General features: G+C 39.3%; 2 protein-coding genes across 3 annotated transcripts in view; one reads left to right on the top strand and one right to left on the bottom strand.

Annotated features, from left to right (window-relative positions):
• Positions 1 to 12220, top strand: part of stard3nl (STARD3 N-terminal like) — a 45524-nt gene extending 33304 nt beyond the window's left edge. Inside the window, exons 9-10 of one of the 2 annotated variants that reach the window (XR_007261912.1) lie at positions 10673 to 10745; positions 11734 to 12166. The gene's annotated coding sequence lies outside the window, so the exon portion shown is untranslated. Of the gene's footprint in view, positions 1 to 10672; positions 10746 to 11733 lie in introns of both variants that reach the window. The other variant, XR_007261913.1, reaches the window with a different exon arrangement.
• A 3504-nt stretch (positions 12221 to 15724) lies between these two features.
• The window catches only part of LOC109921863 (immunoglobulin kappa light chain-like), an 82967-nt gene continuing 79464 nt past the window's right edge, over positions 15725 to 19227 (bottom strand). The window contains exon 6 of the mRNA XM_048596190.1: positions 15725 to 16230. Coding sequence (XP_048452147.1) covers positions 16100 to 16230 — 131 coding nt within the window. The 3' untranslated portion in view covers positions 15725 to 16099. The remainder of the gene's footprint in view (positions 16231 to 19227) is intronic.

Here is a 19227-nt window from a genome sequence, read left to right as displayed (position 1 = left end):
GCCAACCCCCTCAACTCCGGAATCAACCTAGTGAACCTCCTTTGCACACCCTCCAGTGCCAAAACATCATCATTAATCAGGAGTGGCTTGAAGCTAACAAATTGTTTGGTGGAGTCCTTCTCTCTGCCAAATAAAGAAAGGATTTCCTTAAGGGATCTCTAATTATTTTAAATTAGATAGTGTTCAGTGGAAACCTGTTTACGATTTACAAAAAGGTTTTGCAGTGATTTTCCACTGAAATAAATTGCTCAATCAGAAGAACTCAGTCAGAGTTTCCCAGCGACAAACATTGTAAGTAAACTGCAAGGTGTTCGGGTAGATTCACATCACATCTTTTTAAAACCCAAGCTCAAAGCTCCAGAACATGTTGAAAGGAAACCCCATGATACTGCAGGTACATACTTAAATAGCTGAACCACACTTGTTCCCAGCTTCACCCAAACCCTTTTCACACGAACAATTCTGCGTGGATAGCCAGATAAGATCTTAATGTGACAAACAACTATAAGCTAGTACACCTATAACTCTTCATCTGTACAAAGTACAGAGGGAGCCATTGTGCTGGAGAAGAAAGAGTTGCCAATTTAGACCTGTTACTATTCAATCTACTTCCATCAACTTTTCAGGAAAATCAGAGATGGTCTCTCTGTGAAAACATTCTTCTTCATCTCACCTCTGGTACTTTTGCCAATTACCTTTAAGCTATGTCTCTGATTAATGACCTTTGTGCTCATGAGAACAGTTGCTCTTCATCTATTCCATAAAACTCTTCACAATTTTGAAGATCTCTTTTAAATCTCTCCTTAATATTCACAGTTTTCAAGGAGAGCAACCACAGCTACTCACATTTCTTAGTGTTAAACCACATTTGTCATGTGACTGCCCTTTTCACCAGACTACACCTGAAATAAAAGCAGAAAATGCCACAAATACATAATATTGACAGCATCTGTGGAGAGAGAGAAACAGAATCAACTCTCCCAGCGGATGAACCCTCTTTAGAACTTCTGTGTCTTTCTGTAGTTCTTTACTATACCTCTCATTGTTTCCTACATTCACAAATTTAATTTGTTTTGTCAACTTCGAAATTATGCACCATAAGCTTAAATAATTGGAGTTGCATCACAGATCAGCCATGATTGCATTGGTTGGCAGGACAGGCAAGATGGGCTGAATGGCCTACCCCTGTACCAATGTGCACAAGTTCAAGTCACTAACATATTTTAAAAAAACTGAAAGAACTGCAGATGCTGGCAATCTGAAACAAAAACAGAAATTGCTGGAAAATCTCAGCAGGTTTGGCAGTTCAGAGAGAATTTAGAGTTAATGTTTCGGGTCCAGTGACCCTTCTTCAAAATATATATCTGCCATTATCTCTTTAATTCCAAGGGTTTTTGGTGTGCTTAATGTCTATTTATATTGGCATTTTGTCAAATGCCTTTTGAATACACAGAATCAACTGGACTACCATCATCAACACTCCATTGTTATCCATTCACCAACAATTTTAATCAACAACCAGGATATATTTCATGTCTACTTCATTGTAACTCAAAAGTATAATGGTGTGTGAACACCTTGCCATAAAAATGTTAGCATTTCATTAGATAAGAAGAATTCAGAATAAGTATATATACACACACAGATTTTCAGCATTAAGCTATTCTTTCTGTTTCTTAGTCAAGTTTGAGTATTTGTAGCCAGTAACCTTTATATCCCATGGTCTTCAATACTTTCAATAAGTCTCTTATGTGGTACTTCAACAAATGAACCAAAACTCACTACGTTCAACAAAGACAACTTGAATGGGTGGCAGGAACAGCAACTCATATTCCGCTTGGGAACCCTGCAGCCCAATGGTATCAATGTGGATTTCACAAGTTTCAAAATCTCCCCTCCCCCTACCACATCCCAAAACCAGTCCAGCTCGTCCCTGCCTCCCTAACCTGTTCTTCCTCCCACCTATCCCCTCCTCCCACCTCAAGCTGCACCTCCATCTCCTACCGACCAACCTCATCCCGCCCCCTTGACATGTCCGTCCTCCCTGGACTGACCTATCCCCTTCCTAACTCCCTACCTACACTCACCTTTACTGGCTCCATCCCCGCCTCTTCGACCTGTTTGTTGCCTCTCCACCTATCCCCTCCTCTATCCCTCTTCTATCCGCCTCCCACTCTCTCACTATTTATTTCAAAACCCCCTTCCCTGCCCCCTTTTCTGATGAAGGGTCTAGGCCCGAAACGTCAGCCTCTCTGCTCCTATGCTGCTGCTTGGCCTGCTGTGTTCATCCAGCCCTGCACCTTGTTGTTTCAAGTTTATTCTCTTCACTTCACCATCAGTGGTTGTATCTTTAGATTCTTGAATCCTAATTTTTAGAATTGTCCCCTAGACCTCTTCAAGATTCTCCTATAAATCTAGTGTCTGACGTGGTTCAGTTGGTAGTACTCTTGCCTTTGCAAATTGTGGGATTCAGGAGTTGAGCACAAAAGTCTAGACTGATATTTCCAGTGTTGTGCTAAGGAAATCCTGCACTGCTGGAGGCGCTGTCTTGTGAAAATGAAGATCTGTCTGCCTATTCCAGTGGATGTATGGGATTTATGGAATAATTTCAACAGAACTCTTTTCCTGGACAATATTTATCCCTTAGCCAACATTATCAGGATTATCTGGTTGTTGAGATATTGCTATTTGAACAGTTTGTGTGGTTTATCAACTTAGCTGTCACATATCCTTAATTACAACACGTTTCAAAAATTATTTCATTAACTGTGTTATGTGATGAGCTGAATGCAGTTCTTCTCTGCTACATTGCTCCGTGGTTGTTCTGAGATTTCGACTTGCCCTGAAAGATGCCATATTAAGCCTTGTTATCAAAAAAGACCCTTAAAGCTCTTGGTCATTTGTCTCGAATATCTCTTAATTTGACGTGGTATTTTTTTTTTATCAACTCCTGTGACTGCCTTGGGACTCTTATTGCATTAAAATTGCCAAAAGATTTCGAGATGTTTTTATTGTTGTCTGGAACTTTGTGGCAGTATTTACCAGATTTAAGCTCACACCTATTTCGTTGGTGGGAAATGCAACATGTACTGTCAATGTTCCATCACCAGAGGGAGCCATTCATTGCTTGCTGTGATTTTGGAATGAGGTCATTCCAAACATCATCAGATTCTGCAAAATGATAGTACCTTTTCCATCATAGAGTGATAGAGTCATAGAGACATACAGCACAGAAACAGACACTTTGGCCCAACTCGTCCATGCCGGCCAGATATCTTAAAGAAATCTAGTCCCATTTGTCAGCATTTGGCCCATATCCCTCTAAACCCTTCCTATTCATGTACCCATCCAGATGCCTTTTAAATGTCGTAATTGTACCAGCCTCCACCACCTCCAATGGCAACTCATTCCATACACCCACCACCCTCTGCATGAAAAAGTTGCCCTTTATTTCCCTTTTAAATGGAGTTGTTGGTTGGTTCGCCAAGCTTACTGGTTTTTGTGCAAACGTTTTGTCCCCCTTCTAGGTGACATTCTCAGTGCTGTCTAGCCTCTGTTGAAGCGCTGTTGTTCTGTTCCATTCTGAATTTATATGGTTCAGTCTGTCATGGTGGGTAGTTCTGTTTCAGGTGGTATGTAGATGGGGTCTATTTCAACATGTTTGTTTTTGGCACCAGTGGTTGAAAACCAGGCCTCCAGGAATTCTAGTGCTTGTTTTTGTTTTGCTTGTCCAAGTACTGTTACTGTGTCCTAGTTAAACTGATGTCCTTCTTTGTCGGTGTGAATAGAAATGAGGGAAAGTTGGTTGCGCCATTTTCTTTAAATCTTTCCCCTCTCACCTTAAACCTATGCCCTCTAGTTTTGGATTCCCCTACTCTGTGGAAAAGACCTTGGATGTTCACCCTATCTATGCCCCTCATGATTTTATAAACCTCTATAAGGCCCACCTCAGTCTCTGGCGCTCCAGGGAAAATAACCCCAGCCTATTCCACCTCTCCCTATAGCTCAAAACCTCCAACCCTGGCAACATTCTTGTAAATCTTTTCTGAATCCTTTCAAGTTTCACAACATCTTTCCTATAGCAGGAAGACCAGAACTGAATGCAGTATTCCAAAAGTGGCCTAACCAGTGTCCTGTACGACTGCAACATGACCCCCAACTCCTATACTCAATGCACTGACCAATAAAGGCAAGTGTACCAAATGCCTTCTTCTCTACCCTGTGATTCCACTTTCAAGGAGCTATGAACTTCCACTCCAAGGTCTCTTCGTTCAGCAACACTCTGCAGGACATAACTATTAAGTGTACATGTCCTGCGCTGATTTGTCTTACCAAAATGCAGCACCTCACATTTATCTAAATTAAACTCCATCTGACACTCCTTGGCCCAATTGCCCATCTTGTCAAGGTCCCACTGTACTCTGAGGTAACCTTCTTTGCTGTCTACTACACCACTAATTTTGATGTCATCTACAAGCTTACTAAACATGCCTCCTATATTCACGTTCAAATCATTTTTATAAATGACAAAAAACAGTGAACCCAGCATGAATCCTTGCAGCATACTCCTAGTCACAGGCCTCTAGTCCAAAAAGCAACCATCCACAACCACGGTCTGACTCCTATCATCAAGCCAGTTTTGTATCCAAATGGCTAACTCTCCCTGTGTTCCATGTGTTCTAACCTTGCTAATCAGTCTACCAGCACAAACATGTCAAATGCCTTACTGAAGTCCATATAGAGAAACGTCCACCACTCTGCCTTCATCAGTCTTCTTTATCACTTCTTCAAAAATCTCAATCAAGTTAGTGAGACATGATTTCCCATGCACAATGTCATGTTGACTATCCCTAGTCAGACCTTGCCTTTGCAAATACATGTAAATCATGTCCCTTAGAATCCCCTGCAACAATTTGCCCACCACTGATGTCAGGCTCACCAGTCTATAGTTCTCTGGCTTTTCCTTATCACCTTGGTTAAATAATGGCACCACATTAGCCAACCTCCAGTCTTCAGGCACCTCACCCATGGCTACCGATGATACAAATATCTCAGCAAAGGGACCAGCAATCACTTCCCTGGCTTCCCACAAAATTCAGGGTTACACCTGATCATGTCCCGGAGATGTATTCACTTTTCTGTATTTTAGGATGTCCAGCAGTTCCTTCTCTGTAATATGGACACTTGTCAAGATATCGCTACTTATTTCCCCAAGTTCTCTAGCTTCCATATCCTTCTCCATGTAAACACCAATGTGAAATACTCGTTTAGTATCTCCCCCATATCTTGTGGTTCCACACACAGGCGGCCTTATTGATTTTTGAGGGAACCTACTCACTCCCTATTTACTCTTTTTTTCCTTAATATGTTTGTAGAACATGTTAAGAATCTCTTTGGATTCTCCTTAACCTTAATTGCCACCGCTACCTCATGTTACCTTTTTGCTCTCCTAATTTCCCTCTTGAGTACACTTCTACTGCCTTTATACTCCTTGAGGGATTCACTCGATCCCTGTTGTCTATATCTGACATTTGCCTCATTCTTTTTCTCAACAAGAGCCTCAATTTCTCTAATTATCCAGCATTCCCTACAACTATCAGCCCTGCCTTTCACACTAACAGGAACATAATGTCTCTGGACTCTTGTTATCTCATTTTTGAAGGCCTCCCACTTTTTAGCAGTCTCTTTACCTGAGAACCAATAACAGTTCATCTTTTTGGACCATTTTCTTATCTAAAGATAGGCTTGAAAGCAACCCCTATGTAGTACCTCTTTACAATATTGTATGATAGTCAGTATGAGGAAAGGTATTTGACGCATTTTAATGTAATAATTTTGAATCCCCATTATTGTAGCATCAAGCAGCAGGTTTAGGTGACGACAGTAGTGTTGATTAGAATGAGATGGATTAGGGTAAAAATGCAGTCAGAAAGCTGGTATGTCACATGAAGAAGCAAAAACCATTTCAGCTCATTTTGCAAATTAAATTCTGCAACTGAGAAATCTATATCAAAACATCTCTCTGTTGCTAGATGAGGAACAAATGCAAAGCCTCCTCCATTGATAGCTGAGAGTTTTGGTTCAATTATTGATGATCTTACTCATCTTCATACTGATGACTGTGAAAAACATGATACAAGGAGAGAAGTTAATATTCTAGGGGACAAATGGAGGACTTAGAGTTTGTGTCCATGTCAGAAACTTGGAATCATTTGTTAGATCACTTCCACAAATCCAACAATGCCTTACAGGATGCAAGAATAACTCTTAGCATATGTGCAAAGCTTTATATGTCACTGTCTCACTTCTTGAAAGAAACTCACAGAAGATTTGATGAATTTTAACTCAAAACTAAAGAAGGCCTGTTTCGTGTAAACTATATGTGTGATTAAATGGAGAAGAAAGGGTGAAATAAGCCAATGATGGTGATGCACTTGATGTTGATGAAACGCTTTCACCAAGGGTCAAGTTTTGAGTTAAATCCTTTATGCCTAAGATGGATTTACCAGAAACCAACTTGAACAAAATGACAGTCACACAAAAATGTTGCAAACAGTTTTTCAGAAGTACAAAATGTTTGATGAAAAATATCCTGATGATGTCCATGTTAATCTTCTTGGAGAAAAAGAAACACTTATAAGCTTCTTTCAAGGAAAGTTATTCAGATAAAGGACATATATACCACCAGGGCCTCTATGAAGTCATCTTCTGAAATAGGATTTGGCTGATTTTACCTGATAGAGAAGCAATTCTGTGGCTTTTTTTGAGTCTAGTGGTAAGTAAATACTGAGGAGAAAGGCAATCATCGCAGCTGAGAAGCATCAAGCCTGAGTTGCAGATATAAATGGCACAGGAAAGCTGCCTGCACGAAGCATTATGTGCATAAAAAGAGATAAACTTCATAGATTATCAATTGAGGACATTATCAGTGAATTTCTAATCAAAAATCTAAAAGGAGAAGCATTTTAACCCTTTTGCAGCTTGTGTTGCTGCATCCATTTTGTAAGTGCTGATCTGTGTTATTGTTCTTGTGTTGCTGCAGGTTAAACAGATTAAATGAGCATATATGCTCATCAAGAAATCATAAAGTACTTTCATTTGAAAGTATTTTGTAATGCCAATTGGCTTATTGAAAGACACATGTCTTAGATAGTTTTTAGTTGTTATTGTATCTTCACATATGTATATATGCAAAAAGCTTTGATATTTCGAATTTCATTGTCCTTTCAGTGAGAATGATACATTTTTTTGGTAATATTATAAGGCCTCTTAAAACTTGGCATAGTTTAGGCCCTTAATCCAACCCTATTACAGACAGAATGCTAGACTTGAACATACGTACGAATGGATTCAAAAACAGCTTCTTCCCTGCTGTTATCAGACTTTTCAATAGACCTCTTAAATGATAATGTTGATTTCTCTCTCTGCACCTTCTCTGCAACTGTAACACTGTATTCTGCACTCTGTTCTGCTACCCTGGTGCACTTTGTATGATATGATTTGCCTGTAGAACACACAAAACAACACTTTTCACCAAATCTCAGTATATTTGACAAAAATAAAACAATAATTAAGCAATAAATGTTGGAGATAGCTATTCTCTGGTATGTGTGTAGTAAGCAACCTAGATTTGCCGCGTCAGCCAAATGAGAAAAGGTCAATCAGTCAGATGGTGATTTAATGCTTTCTGTTGTCTCTGAAGGGATAATATCCATTTATTAATTTGTTTACATGATATATTTCATCTTTTCTTTTTAAAAGCACTTATCCCATTATGATATAATCATAAATTATTAATAACATTTAATTATTTAATGTCATTGTTGATGCCTGTTTGTTATATCCTCGTGGTAAATACTGAAACAACATAACTAGGTAATATTTCTGGCCTCTGCCTTTGTAGGTTTCAGAAAAATATTTGCTGGCAGCCATTCTATTTCCCAATGTTATATTAATAGTTTATCTTAAAATTTATCGCTGCTTCCACCTTTATGTTCATAGTATTTAAAAGATAATGTAAAAGAGTAACGGAGGCATCAAGGGAGACTGAATTAGATGAGGTGCTGAGGTAAAATGTGTTACAATTTTGCAGCCCACTGAACAGAACAAAGATGACCAGAACTTCAGTGGCTTCTCCACTCACCAGACTCAATGCTAGAGACTTAAGGTTCTGATTAAATAGTTAGTAAATATAATTTCCTGTTTTCTCAACTGCAGGAGATTAGTTTGAGAACAGGAAGTTTTGACCGTGCTCTGAACAGAACATAACCATAGAATAATCATTCTGTAGACTATTTGAGAGTCTGATGTAAAATGTGTTCACATTTTTGCTTACAACTCTTAACATTGTAACAAATGTTCCCTTTTGCCCCACCTCTCTTTTGAAAATGTATTTATCAAATTGATTTTTTGGAAATTTACCGTTGAGCTGTTTCTACCACCTTCTCAGACAGCGCTTTCCAGTTCATAACAGGTCATTACGTAAAAGCAAAACTGTTCAGCTCACCTTGTTATTTTGCCAATTACCTTAAATTTACTTTGTAGTCATATGACACTAAGCAGTTTCTCCTGATCTACTGTATCAAAACTTGGACTTTTTGCAATAAATCTCCCCTTTAAACAACACTGCTGTAAGTAGAACAATTCCAGCGCTCCCGATCTCTCGGCATAAATGAAAACTTTCATTTCTCCATTATAATCTTATCCGTACCCTTTCCTGAGTCTTGTCTATTTCCCAAATGTTGGTGCCCAAAATTGAACACAATGCACCAGCTGAGACCAACTGGTATTGTATAAATGTTTATCGCGAATTTTGTAATGTTATACTCAATATTTCTATTTCTGCAAGGGACATAACCCAGATGCGTCAATGTATACTTTTTACATCAGTACTCCAGGGCGCTTTAACATCAGTTCTGCCTCTCATTGCCCGTGGCGCAATCAAGAAATAATCACATTTTCCGTGACCGTTGTAGTAATGGAAACCGCAACTGTCGCCTTGAGGCGCGGAATAACTCGGCAAGTTTATTAAAGAAGTTATTTAATTTGTGTTAGAAATTGTGTAAAACTCATCCACAAAATGTGTGTTATTTTGGAGGAGTTTTGTTTTTGTTCTTGAAACGAATGGTTTGACGGCTTTGAACTGCATTCAAAATTGGGCCGTTCGTCTCAGTTTACAAAGTCCAATCATTTCTCTTAAGATTCCGATCGTTTAAAAAAGAAACTGTATTTAGAGAAGGGGTAAAGAGATTAAGTAGGCTAGCGTATAGGGGAAGTGGGAAGAAAGTAATCCGCCCTTACTTTACAAAAAAAGTTCCAGAATTACAGCTTGGAAACTGTCGAGTTTAAAACAAACCCTCCAAAGCTCCAGATGTTAAGCATCTTTCACCCTCTCTTCCAGATGTGGTTAATGTGGCCGAGATTCAGTCCGTTAGTTGTGCGGAGAAACAGAGTCAGCCCCTGCAGTTTGAACAAACCACCCGTTCAAATCCGTTCCCTAACCGCCGGCTGAGGTTTTTAGAAAAGACAAACCAGGATATAACGGCGCTTTCCAGGCCATTTCTGACATTAAGCTATTGATATAACAACATTGGGAAATAGAATGGCTGCCAGCAAATATTTTTCTGAAACCTGCAAAGGCAGAGGCAAGAAATATTAACTAATTATGTTGCTTCAGTATTTACCGTGAGGATATAACAAACAGGCATTAACAATGACTTTTGAGATAACAAGATGTAGAGCTGGATGAACACAGCAGGCCAAACAGCATCAGAGGAGCAGGAAAGCTGACGTTTCGGGCCTAGACCCTTCTTCAGAAATGAATTTTCTTTATTTTAAAGGGGTGGCCATTGTGGAGGATAGAGTGACTGTGAGCTTTGAAAAGTGAGTGAAGTTTGATACTTTTTCACTGAGTCGGTTGCAAAGTCCCATAACCAGTCAGGCATGGGTAATGCAGACAATGGGTATAATGTTGGAGTCAGGAGACAGTAATGTTAATGGGGATATAATTCTGGTGTCACATCCGAACTGGGTAGAGGTGTTCCAGCCTAGCAAGTCATTAAAGTTTTAATTCATCTGGAATTTTACTAAAGTGTGTGAATGGCTATTTGGCCCTTCAAGTCTGCTCTACCATTCCATAAGGTCATGGCTATTGTGGCTGTGGTCTCGGATCCCACTGGTCGAACAAAAATCTAACTCAGCTTTGAACAAATTCACTGCTTTCCGGAGGTGACAATTCCATTGATCAACAACAGTCTGATTTAAAAAAAAACTTGCTCCTTATCTCTGTCTTAAAAGGAGGACCTCGTATTAGACTGTGCTTCCTAGTTCTAGTTACTCGCACTAAAGGAATTCTACTCTCCAATTCCTCTCCGGATCCTTTACGTTTTAATAAGACATTAATTATTCTAAACTCCAATGGGTAAAAGCTGAATATCTTTATCTTTTCTTCACTAAATATGCTCTTTACCTCAGGTATAAATCGAGTGAACCTTCTCTGAGTTCCTGCCAATGTGTATACGTACAAATTAAAGTAGAACCAAAACTTTGTACAGTACTCCAGATGTTGTCTTATCAAGGCCTTGCACAGCTGTAGTAAAACCTCCCCACTTCATATTCCATTCTGTTTCCAAAAAATACACTTCGTTTTCCTAATGACTTACTGTACCTGCAGCTAACGCTTGGTGATGCATAGACCAGGAGGCCCAGCTCCCTCTGTACCACAGAATCCTGCAATCTCTCTCCATGTAAGTAATATGCTACTTTTGTATTCTTCCTGCCAAAGCGGACAAGTTCACATTTTCCCACTTTTTTGCTCCATCTGTCAATTGTTTTAGCAAATCACTTAATGAATCTAAATCCATTTGCGGACTCTTTATCTCCTCTTAATAATTTCGTTTCCTACTAATATGGGGGCAATCAACTAATTTAGCTACCACACATTTGATCCATTCATCCAGGTTATTAATATAGATTGGAAACAGTTGAAACCCCAGCTCTGATCCAGTCCTATTTGCACTAGTTACAGCTCGCCAACCCAAAAAATCACCCATTTGTACCTAAACTCTGCTTTCAATCCTTTATCCAAAGACTGGCAACGCCTTGTTTCTCCCGAGATTTAACTGAACATTTGTTAAATAGTGAATTTAATCTAATCTCTAAACTTTTTATATAGAATCTGAGGGCAAAAAGAACGACAAAAAAACCCTCAAAGAGGTGAAGTTTGTTGAACCTCGAGGCTTCATGTACGAAAATCAGACTCTGCTTGAATCAGCTGTCAATATATACACGGGTTGTGGTAGAAGACAGATTCTAAGAGTTCTACATGTTTTATTTCAGTAATTTCGTAAATTGCAATTTTAGTGCAAATTAACGGAGTTTTGCTTCTAGGAATTTTGCTGCAGCTTATAGAAAAGGGCCTTTTTGTTTAATCTTTAATTTAACCCTTTAACTGTTTAAAAATGAAACCTGACAAATATGCTTCAGAGGTAGTAGGAACTGCAGATGCTGGAGAATCTGAGATAACAAGGTTATCTCAAGGTTATCGGGCTCGAAACGTCAGCCTTCCTGCTCCTCTGATGCTGCTTGGCCTGCTGTGTTCATCCAGCTCTACACCTTGTTATCCCTGACAAATATGCCCTTAGTTGTACCTGAATATGAGGAAATTAAAGCATATCGCCCCGATAGGTGCTGGATTAATGCAGTGTCTAAATTTGAATGATCTTATTTTTGAAGATAGAAAATCTGCAAGGTACAAAAACCGAATAACTCACGAACATTGCTGACGGAGAACTCTGAGAAAGGTTTGTGAGGTTCAGTGAATTAAGCGGGTGTTGAAACTCGGGGTATCGCTCACAGAAAAAATCACTAAGAACGCGAGTCAGAAACGATTCCACTCACGTTAGCCGATCTCCCCTTCATTCTCGTGGATTTTTCAGTATCGGTATTTCAGTCCTTTTTATTTGTACGAATGAATCACATTTGCCACAACATAATGGTAATGTTTGACAAGTGTTCATTTACAAGGACATCTACGCTCACGGTGAACAATAAATGGATCCAAGTTTGATCGATTAAACAATTTTGACAGTGAGTGAAGGCCAACGTGGCTGGTACTGAACTGATATTAAACCCTCTAACACAAAATCACCAAATGTAAAAAGTTCAACTTGTCTGAAGTGTTTAAAATAAATACAGTTGCACTGAAATGCACTGAAAATCAACTCCAAACGCTTGCTTTTACTTGGTGTGATTAATGTTTCTTTGCATTTCAACGTTAAGGCGATGCTAGAACTGCCTCAGCATAGGCACACAAAGGGAAATGATCAGATTGTTATTCTCCTTGACGATTACATAGTCCGATGCCCCTGCCCACTTATAGAATCTCTACAGTGCCAAAAGAGGCCATTCGGCCCATCTTGTTCCTCCAAAGAGCGTCCCGCATTTCCTACGGCTAATCCGCCTACCCTGCACACTAGGGGCAATTTAATGTGGCCAATCCACCTAACCCACACATCTTTCGTGTGGGAGGCAACGGGAGCACCCGGCGGAAATACACACAGTCAACGAAGATTAGAATCTGGCGCCGTGAGCCAGCAATACTAACAAGTGAGCCACCCCAACTTTAGGCCGCCAGAAGGACACAAACTCCCTCTCCCGGATTCTGGTCAAAACCATAGAGGCAGGCAGCCAGAGTGGATATTTCCACCGGCCGATGGGAAGTGCCTTTGTCGAGCATGGATTTAGGATGTTACCGTCATGTTCATGATAGCTGACAAAGGGACTGAGTTTACATGAGCAGTGCGAGTTACTGACCCAAAGATATTTGCCGATCCAAACATTTGATCTTTTATTTCTCTTGAGAAGAGCTCGCTACTCGAACAATGTACATAACATTCCCCTTAATTAACTGTCTTTCCCACTTTTAACGGTTCTGAACGTTATGCCGTAGAGGAAAGATTTTGTCAACAAAATTCATTGCCTCGCGAGTCTCAGGGAAATATACGAGCAGACGAAGTCAATAACTTCTAACATATATATTGCGTATGGAATCACAGAATTACGTGTGAAATAAAATTGAATACAAATTTTCTGATGAAGGGTCTAGGCTCGAAACGTCAGCCTTCCTGCTCCTAGGATGCTGCTTGGCCTGCTGTGTTCATCCAGCTCTACACCTTGTTATCTCTTGAATACAAATAAGCTGGGTTACAGTATTTTGTATTTATCCCTGGCCATCTGTCACGGGTAGAGAGAAAAATCTGTTATGTATAGCTTGAGGGCATTGCTCGGCAAAAGTGACAGGCAGGCAAGCCTCCACCTTCTGCTGCAGACAAGAAAGAGATCGAAAATTCATTGTCGGGGTCATTCTGCATCACGTTCTCCAACTCAAATCACTGACCACCCCGCTTTATCCTCTCCAAGATGTACTGCTGCGATTGTAAAACTGACGCCGTGCTACATCTGAAGTATGGTTATTATTAGTTTCAAAAAACTTCCCAGAATTTTTTTTTCGTTTCCGGGATGTGGACATCGTGGGGATTTATTAGCCAGCTCTAACTGCCCTCGAGAATGCTCTGTTTTCATTGTAGAATTGATAGAGGGCGTCAGTGCTTCTGAATCTTGTCAGCAATTTCATTACAAGTCTGCACCTGCACTATTAATTCTTGACTAAAGAGAGACCTAAAGAGATCTTAGTCATTTAAAATGATCGTTGGTTCTTGTGATTGTAAATAGAGATACTTGATGCGTTGGTCTTTATTTTCGAGATCTCGTTAGATTCTGGGAAGGTTCCTTTAAATTGGAAAGTAGCAACTGTAACTCCTTTATTCGAAAGGGGAGGGAGACAGAAAACAGGAGGCTACGGGTCAATTAATTTAATATCTGTCTAAGAAAAAACGTTAGAAGCCACCAATAAAGATTTGGATAAGTCCAAGGTTATCGGACAGAACCAACATGGTTTTGCAGAAGGGAGATCATGTTAAACTAATTTATTGGAATTCTTTAAAGAAGTTTCTTGTGCTGCAGATAAAGGGGATCTCGTAGACATATTACACTTAATTTTCCAGAAGGAACCCGATTAGGTGCCAATTAGAGTCATAGTGTCATAGAGTTGTATAGCACGGTGACAGACTCTTCGATCCAACCCGTCCATGTCAACCAGATATCCTAAATAAATCTAGTCCCATTTGCCGGCATTTGGCCCATATCCTTCTAAACACTTCCTATTCATATGCCTTTTAAATATTGTAATTGTACCAGCCTCCACCACTTCCGCTGACCACTCATTCCATAGCACCACCCACTGCGTGGAAATGTTTTCCCTTAGGGCCCTTTTAAATCTTTCCCTTCTCACCTTAAATCTATACCCTCTAGTTTTGGACTCCCTTATCCTCTGGAAGATACCTTATCTATTCACCCTATCCATGCCCCTTATGATTTTATAAACCTCGATAAGGTCACCCCTCAGCCTCTGACGCTCCAGGAAAAATAGCCTCAGCCTATTTAGCCTCTTCCTATAGTTCAAACCCTCCATCCCTGGCAATATCCTTGTAAATCTTTTCTGAACCGTTTCAAGTTGCACAACATCTCTCCTATAGCAGAGTACTCGAAGCGAACGTAATACTCCACAAGTGGCCTAACCAATGTCCTGTACAGCCGCAACATGACCTTCTAACTCCGAAAGTCAATGCACTAACCAATAAAGGCAAGCATACCAAACGCCTTCTTCTCTACCCTGTCTACCTGCAACTCCACTTTGTAGGAACTAAGAACATGCACTCCAAGGTCTCTGTGTTCGGCAATACTCTCCAGGGCCTTACCATTAAGTGTATAAGTTGGGGGGAAGATATTGGCATGGACATAAGATTCGTTAGCTAACAGGAAGCCGAAAGTAGGAATGAAAGAATCTTTTTTAAGCTGGCGGGTTGTCACGAATGGTACACCAGAGGGGTCGGAGTTGAGGTCTCAACTCTTTTAATGTATATAAATAATTCAGATGAAGGAATTCAAGGTATGGTAGCTAAATTTGATGACGACATGGCTCAGGGTTAGATATGGAAGTGAGTTATCAAGAAGACATAAGGAGCTACAAAAAGACATGGATACATTAATGAGTGGACAAAGACCTGGCAATTTGAATATGATGTGAGAAAGTGTTAAATTGACCATTTTGACACAAAAAAGGCAAAATACGTACATTACCTAAATAGCGAGAGCTTGAAGAGCTCTGATAAGCAGGCAGATCTGGGTGTCATTGTGCATGAATCACAAAAGGTTCATATGCAGGTATAACAATTAATCAGAAAAGCTAACAGAATGTTACGTTTGATTGTGAGGGAAAATGAATGCAAAATTAGGGATGTTATGCTTCAGTTTTAAAGGACATTAGTGAACCACTTTTTTTTTAACAACAATCCCAAAGCTTCATGATCTTTGTTGCTGATTTTATTACCATTTACAATTATAAATTAAACTTCCCTAGATCCTTGGTCTAGGTCTCCGCGTTACTATACAGAACGCTAGTATCCATAAGGGATTAACAAATTGATGTGGTTTCCTTCACATCAGACATTAACGGTATAGATGAAGTCTTTGCAGGAGTCAACTGGAATATTTTGAGCAGTCTTTGGCATTTCTGCTGTATTTTCAAGTGGTGCTCGTTAGAACATAGACTACTAAATCGGTGATCCCTGCCTCCCTGAGAGTAAAACAGGGGAAAAGAATCAAATGAGTTTGAAATATATTTTATTGTCAAAGTTGCAAAATTGTGAAGTAAGATTACAAGATGAACGTATAACGAAGACAGCAATTTAGCTGTAGCGAAAAATTCGTGAAGTGCAACATTGGAAACATCAAACAGTACTTCTGCAAAAACATCACATTAACTTGATTAACAAGTAGAGTGAATCATCCGAAAGCTCTGATCATTATCCACATACACAAGCTTGAAAATAAAACCCTGCCCGGATATATTTACATGACAGCTGTAAGCTGTTCACAAACTGATAGTGCAAACTACAATCTCTGGGTATAAACAGGAAATCCAAGCAAAAGCCAAAGCCAAATTATCAGAATTTTAAAATAGGAGGTTGTTGATACCAGTTTAAAGTGGCTTCTTCACGTCACGGTGCTCCAGCCTGTACAGGATGGAGATAATACCACAATAGACCACACTCTTCACCAACAACAGTGTGTATGTAAAAGTCGCTAACTTCAGTGAACTCAGAGGCTGACCTGAGAAATGAAGAAACACAAAATACGGCATTTATGCACAATGCGGCTTTGTAATAACGGAGGTCATACTGAATGTGAAGTGAATCATCTGAAAAAAAAATGAATAATGGGCAATGAACTCCGCCTGTAAACTACAGCGGGTGAAAAACTGATCTGGTAGATTTCACAAAGTACCTGTAGTGATTGAGTGAGCTATCGCTGTTCGTAATTCGATTGAGTATTGTCATAAACCCATACTTAAAATGGACTGTCAGATTATAGTACCAGTCTTAATAATTTCGCTCATGAAATCATGGAAAGAAAGCTGCTTCCTGTTTATTTGGAATTAATAAATTCCAGTTTTGGTAGATTTCTATAAACCAGAGAGCAATCTCACTTAAATAGGGATAAAACATTAGGTTGTACAGCAAGAAATTCTCACCCGAAAAGACGAAAAGCTTTCAATATTTGGAGGAAGACAAATTGCACCTCAAATACATGCAATAGGTAGAAAACTCCTGAGTTCCGCCAAGATGGTGCTGGAGTTTACTAAGTCTAAACTCAGATGAAGGCAATTCGGCCCAACAGTTCCATCCTCGCGTTTATGCTCCCAAACCCTATCTTCGACTCAGCTCAATATATCCCTCTTTTCTCGTTCACGTGCTTGTCTAGATTCCCCTTATCTGTATCGATACCAGTCCTCGAAATGATGCCATTCAATTTATTCCTTTGCCTTCTAACTACCCTCTCGATAATTTAATTTTGAGATCCCTCCAAGAATTATTAGTGACAAACTCATATTATGTTTTCTAGTTTTGTTTCTTTTAGCAAATGGAAGCTTTTCATCTACCCATAAAATAATTTTATAATTTTAAAGACATACATTTGTTTGTCCCTCAGCTCTCTCTTTCACAGGAAAGTTGATCAGCCTGTTTATTTTTCTTGGTTAGGTATAACTTCTCAGTTCTGGTAGCCTAGTAAATCATATCTCCAGTGCGTCTTGGTAAATTATAATTTAGAGAGCAGCGCCAATCATAGTAAGTCCAAATGGAGTCAAATCAAGTTTCTCCACGTATTTACATAAAACTTTTCTCCTATTGAATCATATCCTACTGGAAGAGAACTCCCTTTTTTATAACCTTTCTAATCTCCATAATTACATTTAATGATTTGTGTATCTGCATCCCAGCTCAATCTGTTCCTCTAGATCATTTACAAGTGTACTCTCCAAAGGTAATGTTGCCTCATTATTCTTTCTATCAAACTGTACTATCCACACACCTATCGAGATGAGAAATTAATTCTTAAAAACATGCTCATTTTAGGAATTTAAAGACGTCTTCCTGTAATTTATTACTGGATTCCTGTCTTTTAACTAAACTCCAGGACGCTCAATTTGCCATTTAAAAATGTTGAAATTATTCGTCCAATTCGTGAGTCCAAATCATTTGTGTAGATACTGAACAAAATGTCCCCAGCATAAACCCTTGCCCAACATCTTCTCAGCATTTTTCCCGTCTGATTAACCACTTTCAAGGCTTCCTTTTTTGTAGGGACCTAGCTCTGCACTGTCCCCAGATCCCGCACTTTCACTATTCATGAGTCCATTAGCCAGTGCCTTATCGAGGTCCTCTTGAAAATCTAAATGTAGTTTTCTACGGTATTACACTTGCCTACTCGTCCTGCTGCTTCTTCTTGAAGTAATTTAGTAAGGTCGGTCACAACCCCTTTATTGAAATCTGTACTGGCTAATCGTTTCCATTCTCTAGGTTTTTTGAATGATATCTTTTGGAGAAGATGTTTGGGTGTCCATTTGAAAGGTTGTAACCAACAGAACTATTGGCCAAACCTGGAATTAAGTGGAATTAAATGGAAATGAGCTGATGCAGACGCAACTGACAACTTTCTATTTCCAGATTTAATGTATTTCCATTATTTTTCTTACGATTGACATTGATCTTATATTTCCCAATAACCTGTTTGTTCTTTTTTTATATTTTCGAAAAGGCATTAATTGTCGACCTCTCCTCTTTCACATTAATTTTGCGATTTTCTACAATTAATAAGAAGCCTCTCCCAACTTTTCCCTAACTTTTCATAAAAGGCGCGGATGCAATCCATCCGGATCCGAAACAATTTGAATTTGTATCGTGATTCTTTTTTATCTCAAGATGCTTCATCTTGTCAAAGCTAATCAATCGAAATATGACACCGAGCCCCGTAAGGATCTTTTAGGTAATGACCAAAATCTTGGACAAAAATGGTTTAACACAAAAGCTAAAGGAGAAGGGAGAGGTAGAGCTGTAGAGAGGATTAGGAAGGATATATCTGGGCATGCTCTCTATGTTTGATCGCTTCTTTGCTATTTTTAAATGCTTGTACATCTTTTCGATCTCTCATTTTAATGGCATGTGTGTGCCATGTTACTTTCTCTGGGCGAAGGAGTTATTTAATATTTCTGCCACTTTGGTGTCGTTATTGAAATATCTCTGTATCCCTTAGTGGTCCTGCAGCTATCACAATTATTTCCCTTTGCTATTTATATCTGTATAGAATGTTATTTTTTATACAAATAAGTAGTCCTCTGTCAGTTAATTTCATATAAACTCTCTTTGCCTTCCTTTTTTGTGAAGATATTTCCTAACTTTTTTATATTTGTTATCCTTTGTTTTGTTGTATACATTTCTCATTAGTTTGATTTCTCTCTATATCTTCATGGTCTGTTATTACTGTCTAGTTCGACTTTTGCTTTTCAGCGGAATCTATTTCTCTTGGGCTCTATTCATCAGTCTTTTGAAAGTTTCCCGTTGCTGTTCTAGTTCTTCCTTAGTCGGTGTTGTTCTTTTCCCCAGTTTACTTTCCTAGGTACCATTCTCATTGTTTTGAGACCAGCTTTCCCAATGTGTTACTTTGCTCAGTTCATTTGTTTTTCTAAACCTTTCTCTGGCCGAGCAATCCGCCAGTGAGAATGGTCTGGATTTGGTGTGGGTGAGACCCCGGTAAGGACAGCAGACTGCC

The sequence above is a fragment of the Rhincodon typus genome, chromosome 4, assembly GCF_021869965.1.
Source record: "Rhincodon typus isolate 14 chromosome 4, sRhiTyp1.1, whole genome shotgun sequence".
Taxonomy (NCBI): domain Eukaryota; kingdom Metazoa; phylum Chordata; class Chondrichthyes; order Orectolobiformes; family Rhincodontidae; genus Rhincodon; species Rhincodon typus.
This window is presented reverse-complemented; position numbering and strand designations above follow the sequence as displayed.